Source organism: Phragmites australis, chromosome 11 (genome assembly GCF_958298935.1).
Source record: "Phragmites australis chromosome 11, lpPhrAust1.1, whole genome shotgun sequence".
Classification (NCBI taxonomy): Eukaryota; Viridiplantae; Streptophyta; class Magnoliopsida; order Poales; family Poaceae; genus Phragmites; species Phragmites australis.
Window position 1 is genome coordinate 31,303,313 of NC_084931.1, and position 7,012 is coordinate 31,310,324.

General features: G+C 40.4%; 1 protein-coding gene across 1 annotated transcript; it reads right to left on the minus strand.

Moving 5' to 3' along the window:
• Nucleotides 1-7,012, minus strand: LOC133884787 (beta-galactosidase 8). The gene is made up of 19 exons (XM_062324340.1): nucleotides 6,446-7,012; nucleotides 6,229-6,342; nucleotides 5,680-5,875; nucleotides 5,102-5,190; nucleotides 4,918-4,998; nucleotides 4,714-4,808; nucleotides 3,993-4,063; nucleotides 3,600-3,690; nucleotides 3,392-3,509; nucleotides 3,213-3,308; nucleotides 3,081-3,129; nucleotides 2,505-2,695; nucleotides 2,332-2,403; nucleotides 2,107-2,253; nucleotides 1,751-1,801; nucleotides 1,464-1,656; nucleotides 832-977; nucleotides 681-746; nucleotides 1-343 (listed from the first exon to the last, which is right to left on the minus strand). The coding sequence occupies exons 1-19, from the start codon at nucleotides 6,512-6,514 to the stop codon at nucleotides 263-265; spliced, it is 2,016 nt and encodes a 671-aa protein (XP_062180324.1). The 5' UTR covers nucleotides 6,515-7,012; the 3' UTR covers nucleotides 1-262.

Genomic DNA, 7,012 nt, shown 5'->3' on the forward strand with positions numbered 1-7,012 from the left:
TTCACACATCAGCAAAATCCTTTATACCCGTCAGCACCCCAAAAAAGGCAAAAACAAAAGCTTGAGTTCACTACAAATGGTCTATGGATACAATGTGGGTTTAGACAATGAGCCTTGCACTGGCAATCATGGTGGGATGGGTATTCAAAGAAGGGGGGCATTTGCATCTTTGTATAGCAGCATCGACTCGTTGACAAGCAAGAGAAATAACGGGCAAATTCACAGCACTGTGCTCCGTACACTCCGTGTAACCATTCTACTGTTATGAACCACATGTGAAATCTGGATCTTTTACCAAGTTGATAGTGAGCTCAGGATTTGGACCATGCAGTTCAAAGATTACCTGAAGAGAAAATAAGATAACATCACATACGTCACCACCTACTGAACAGCTAAAGATAAGCAGTCTAATCTCTTATGAAAAGAACTCCGCTAACGATAGATTCTTAGATGGTTCCTAAATTTTGTTGGCCGATTATTTTTCCTCCTTTTCTTTATGGATAGAATAGACAATAAGAAATTAATGGATACAGTAACGCTAGATGTTTGTCAGGTTTTTTTTCCTGTGCATAGATAGGTCGATTGATGCTATCTCTCCACCATTGACATAATATACAGTAAAAGCAGAAAAAAATCATAAACAAGGAGCACATTCGTGTAAGAATAGATAAAGTACATACAACGATGTTGTCTCCAGGTCTGAGGATTGGCGCGGGAACATAAAGAGCACACTGTGGTCCACGTGCCTGAAAAATCAGTACATTTTCAGCTCAAATGAGCAAAAACGTTAATTCATCAATAGTTTTCAGGACAGAATTCTCAGGTTGTTACCGGCCAAAATCTTCCGATGTTGAAGTTGTTCACAAAAGCAACACCCTTGTTCCAACCACGAAATGATATGAATGTATCCTTTATCTCGCTCTCAGAGTCAATATGGAAATGGCCTTCATAAAATTCAGGTTCTTCTGAAATGTTTTCTGTCAAAAGATGTTACAAGGACACTGAGTGTTAAAGCAGCAAGTTTTTCAAAACATCAATCAGATATGACATTCAGGTAGAAATCCAACACAGAAACATGTATATTACCACTTCTGAAAGAAAAGGTACCATTCAGTTGATTGTTCAATTCATGTATAGCTCAAAAAATATAACAAACGGGGCCAACCATGCCGTGAGATTCAGAAAGTAGTATGATCCTTACAGTCATCGTGTGAAGAAATTTGGATAACTTCACAACTTCAGACTGCTGGTTATTTTGATAAAATCTATGCAAACCTGAATCATGTTACCTCATAGGTACATCTTGCTCATTAAGATCACTACTATAGTATAGGTCAGCTGTTGCTCATGGCATAATGAACCATAGTTTTGCCTGACTATTTTACGATGAGCATGACTGCATGGGAATCAGTTGTATCTGACCATTTCACTACTTGCAGAATTATTTGAATGCAGAGACTTACCATTTGAATAGAATGACAATTCCTGCAATTTCTTCTCTGAATCACCATGAATGGACACGACACTAGCTCTAACATCAGGCATCTGAGTGATTACTTGGAGTTTTGGAAGGTTGTCCAGTGCATTGAATGAAAGTGGATACATTTTCCAATGATGGAGAGTAATGCCGTCAATTTGAACAGTAGATAGTATTCCCTGTATTTTGAAAGTGGATACCAATCAGCACAAGACGCTTATAACTGTGGTCTGTATGGATATTACAAATTGCAAGGAGCTATGTGGTACTTACCTTCCGGTCAAAAATATATGGCCCATAATTTACACGACCCATATTTTCTACCTGTAGACAAAATGCATATATGTTGGTAAGGCATAAACAATTAAGTAAGAACAATTTGTTTGTTGAAAAGGAAGCTTGTAGTAACTCAATTTATCTTTGAGTTATAATACAATGCCAGTATTTTTCTGGATCTTTCAAAAAAAAAGGAAGCTTGTAGAAATACTACCTCCATTCTTTCTTTAGATGTTTAGGGTGTGAAAAAGCGTTCTTTTTTACAGCGGTTCACTAAAACTTGAGTCAATTAACAATAACTGTAACAGCTACACTAGCAAGAACAGTTCCTAAAAAGATGCAAGAAAGATTACCAGGATATATAAGCTGGTGTTGGACGAACAGCTTAAGTTCGGTATTTCTAGTGTTTTACTAGACCATCTTTCAATTACACCAGCATATATTGGGTTTCTGACACTGTCAACTGAGCAAGACACGAACACCTGAGCTCTGTCATGTACCTGCAGCAACCCAGAGTTTACATCTTAGAAGCAATAAACTTTTTTCATGCCAAGGAAATGAAAGAAGAATGCCAAAACCTTTGGAATTGATAGGATGCTGTATGGGCGTTTTCCTTGGTATTCTGACATGTACAATAGAAATCCAAACATCTGAAACAAAATAAACACCATCATAGATATATGAAAAGTAAGCTTAGTTGGTAATTTCGGTGATGAAAAAAGAAATTGAAACAACTTGGACATATTAATACCTGGCCCATCTGTTCCATATACAAAGGATGCTCTGAAACAGTTACTTTCAGCGGATCACTGATATTATCAATGATGTCGAACAAAGAAGCAACCTTTTGTAGTTTCACAAGCCCATAACTTGCTCTTTCAATGTCAGAAGGAAGTGGATGAAGAGGAGTGCCAGTGCATTCATGTATTACTCTTCTCAGTGCTGTTTGATAGCACCAGGTGTAATGAGATAGAAATACAGAAATAAAACTGTGTTAAAAGATAAGTTTCAAGCATATAAGCGCTGTTCGGGAATTTGACAGAGATTGTAATTAAAGTAGTTCCTATATCCGTTCATCAAGATTGGCATACACATTATGCCCAGATTAGGATCTGCCATTCAAAATCCATCAAATATTCCATTTTATCTCATGGTGAATTATGCAAGAGAGACAGAAAGTCACCAGAAAAGTTGTTTTTCATTTCAAGTAAGTGAATATTTTAAGCAACTGTCTTTAAAAGATCGGAGAAGGTACAAATAAGAACGTTTGAAAAGACAGTAGACACTCATGAAGTCATGGTTCAAATTCAAAAATGTTACGGCATGCCTTTGTATTTTGAATTATGCACATCTCCATGCTCCTTAATCGGTGCATCCTGGCCAGTAAAGAGGTCAAGTAAATAAGTTAACTTGCAAAAACAAAACAATAAATGAAAAAAATATTTGGAGCAATACTTGCATAATCATAAGAAGTGAGGTCTGGCTTGTAATCATATTCATTTTGACCAGTATTTGCACCATTGTAAAATCCAAAATTGGTCCCACCATGAGCCATCTGGACAACCTCATCAAGAAAACAGAATTAATAGACCTAGACTGCAAATGCAATGCATTGACAAATGAGCTCCAGTGACAGACATAAAGTACAGCAGAACCATTGTGGCACAAAATTGTTTTAAGGGCCTTAGCCGTCCTGGTAGCATCTGTTGTTGCGATACTTTCACCCCAGTGTGTTAGCCATCCAGTGTAAAATTCCCTGAAAAGTAAGAGGTGTCAACATTAGTAAAAGTTACACCCCAGAAAATATATAACAAAGAATATCCATCATGATGTATAGCCCACTTACGAACTTAAAGGGGCTGATTTTCCTGGCAAGTTGTATTGCTTTTGTAATCTGAATATTGGCCATGGATTGGATCCAGTTTCAAAATCAACAGCTGCACATCAACCATATTGTTAGAAACTTAGGCATGTCAAATTATTTTCCGACTCAAAAGACTTTGGAAGACATATTGACTATTGAAGTTAATGTTAAATCATTTTCATAGTGTTTTAGACCAATAGAAGAAACATTGTCCACCTTAGCACCTCGCACATGTATAGAGGGTGAAAAAGGTTGTAGCTTTTAGGCTTAGATTGAAATTTAGTTCCTACGGAGGTTATGAAGGAGATATGATTCGTTACTCAGTGAAAGCAAGAAATTATCCACATCGCCACAAGTTCAATTATGGTATTTTACCAGCAAAAACATCATCTTGAGGAATTGATCCATTCTTCAAATTACCAATGGCGCCCCCATCAGTTGTATAACTGAAAGATGATTTAAGAGTACACATAATCACGACCTTAGTAATCAGATGAGAGCATCAGGGAGATTTATACAAATAACAACAGTGAAGCTAGCAGAATTCTGACTCTTTTTTCCATCATTTTTTTGTTTGTCATTGCACAATGCTAGTCTGTTGGTGCATATAGTGTGTCGACAAAAACTTGAAGTTGCACTAAATGTCTTTATGTATACTATTTGAGCAACCTAACAGCTTAACATGTATACATTTTCCCTTATATTAAATTATACGCATGCGGCTAATAGCATTTCAGCTTAATCCTGATTCTTTAAAAGAAAATAGCTTCCCGCTATCAACAGACATGTTTGCACAGTGCTAATAACTTATATTTTGTGCAGCAAAGATTTGTAGAATTCATAAGGATACTGCCAACAAGGGCAGTTGTGGTTAAAATATCCAGCCATGCACACATCATTTTCCTAACCACACTGATGTCTGGATGCTGCCTCAGAGCTGTTGTACCAAATTTCCACTATCTCATACCTAGTCAGTCCTACAATTGCTACACACACACAACCTGCAAAGCCATTAGAACAGGGCATAGCAGCAAGTGCTGAAAAGGAAACTGCACTATTTTCATAGCTAAAAGTATGAGCAGAGAGAACTGTTTACAGAATAATGTCATTTCCAAGATATCTTCTGGCCAGTTCAACAAGGTAATGAAGGTAATTCTTGTCATCTCCAAACGAACCAAATTCATTTTCAATCTGCCAGACCGTCTATATATTAGTCCCTTCCACATATACGAAAGCTGGATACACTAGGAAGGAAAATGAACAAGACGCACTAAAGCAACTTAAACCATGGTGAACTTGCCTGCACCATGATAACTGGGCCTTCATTGTTGTATAATAGTGGTGCCACTTTTGGAAGTAGTACTCCCCACCATCTCTCCACCTGGAAAACTTGGAAATGTTGGTCAAAATATCTCTAGAAACATCTAAAACCAAGGATTGGAATGCTATATACCCTAAGATTGACCATGTTTTGTTCAGCATACCAAGGAAAGATAGGTCGAATCTGATGATCGCAGTTTAAGGGCAGGTTCTATGGTGAGCAACCAAGGTGGAAAACCCCCTAAATCCCATTCTGCAGTGCACACATTACAGAACATAAATCTCAACCCAAGCACATGAACTATCACAATTGAATCAACTCTGAACTCTAAAACTGTACGAAACTTGTACTGATGAAAAATAGTTCTGAACAGGAATCAAACTATAAATTCTGATCTAACCATGACACTACTCCCTTCAGTCTTAAATGAGTGATGTTTCGGACATCTTAAAATGTAATTTTGACCACTAATTTCTATAATAGTGCATTCGTAACATGATCCTCACCTATACATTCGGAGCTACTTTGTAATTAAAAGTGGATGGAGGAATTCTTTTCCCCATAGATTCAACAAACCATCTTATACATACTATGGAAGATGACGAAGTGGTGCTTCTGGCTTTTGGAATGACTCGTTTGAAGTTTATACAATAATAATTATGTTTGTTTATACAAATACAATTTTTAACAGTCATAATGGCATTCTTAACACATAGAATTTCAATAAGAACGTCAAATTACCTCCACAAATGTATGGACCTACTCGAAGCATGACCAGCATTTCTTGTTCTTGAGCGAGTCTCAGATACGATTCAATATCGGCGAAGCCCTTGAATTCCCACCTCTGCGGTTCTGGCTCATGCAAATTCCAAGGTACATATGTTTGGATTGTGTTCAAGCCTAGTGCCTTTGCTCTTAAAAGGCGATCTTTCCAGTACTGCACGGGCCAATGCAATGCAGATGTAAGCTCATAGCGATATCTGGAGGAATATATTGGCATAGACCGGTAAATAAGGTAAATCAGATAGTTATGCGAACTTTTCATCTCAACAAAATAAATCCATTTATAGAGGATTCCTCTGCATGCTGGTGCGTAGCACAAAATAACCTATGAATATCATGGAATTCTAAAACACCTCCAATGGGTTCTACAATCATGTCCATCCCTATGACTCTATGAGCAAAGGTCCTCCAGTATTTCTGTAGAACCAACATTTCTGAAGGTGGTGGCTTCAACAATAACATAGAACACCTGGAATTCAAAAACGAAATACTGCTCCGAAAACTCACCTCAGGGACAATGCGGAAGTAGTGCACGTCGCCTCCTACGATCTGGAACGGCGCCCCATCCTTCTGAAAGGTGTCGTTCTCGATCCAGAACCTTCTCGAAGCATTGCTAGCGACCTAGCACCAACAAGCACCGACCCAACGAGGCAGCGCCGCCAATTCAGCAAGGGAGATTGAGGTCATCAGACCCAAACGGCGACGAGATGCGGGAGGAGCGTACCGAGGGGGCGAGACCGAGGCACAGTGCGAGCGCGAACAGAAGGTTCTGGAATGTTCCACCGGCGGTCATCCCTGAACTCCGAAAGCTCCCGCTGCTAGACAAACTCCTCTTCGTTCGCGCTTGGGAGCAGAGTCACACTTGTACTGCGGGAAGCTTGCCTTACGAGCCACGCCCAATTCCGCCCGTAGGGGATGCCGTGAGCTGGACGCCTTTCTGATTGAGACGAACCGCACGGGCCCCCGCGCGCGCTGGCGGCGGCGGGAGGAGAGGCGAGTTGCCGAGTTGGTTCCGGACGCGGCAGGTGGTGGGTCGGAGCGTTGGAGGAGCAGACCGCGCGCGGTGCTGCGCCGAACAAGCTGTCAGTGCTTAAGCTGTGGTGCGGGCAGCGGCTCGGCTCAGCGGTGGAACTGGACAACGAGACGGGAGTGGAGTGGCACGTGTGACTGCGTGTGTGCGACGTGCGGCGGCGCGTGCGCCGGTGTGCCGGCGGTGGTTGGTTGGCACTGGGCACCTGGCGCCGGCGGGAGGGATCGCTGTGGGTAGGTGCGGGAAATTTTGCCAGGCAAC

Coding starts and splice junctions, on each gene's coding strand:
- LOC133884787 (XM_062324340.1), bottom strand. CDS start 6,514: ATGACCGCCGGTGGAACATTCCAGAACCTTCTGTTCGCGCTCGCACTG. Junction 5,191..5,679: donor AGGTCCATACATTTGTGGAG/GTAATTTGACGT, acceptor TGTGCACTGCAG/AATGGGATTTAGGGGGTTTT. Junction 3,691..3,992: donor TCAAGATGATGTTTTTGCTG/GTAAAATACCAT, acceptor GTTGATGTGCAG/CTGTTGATTTTGAAACTGGA.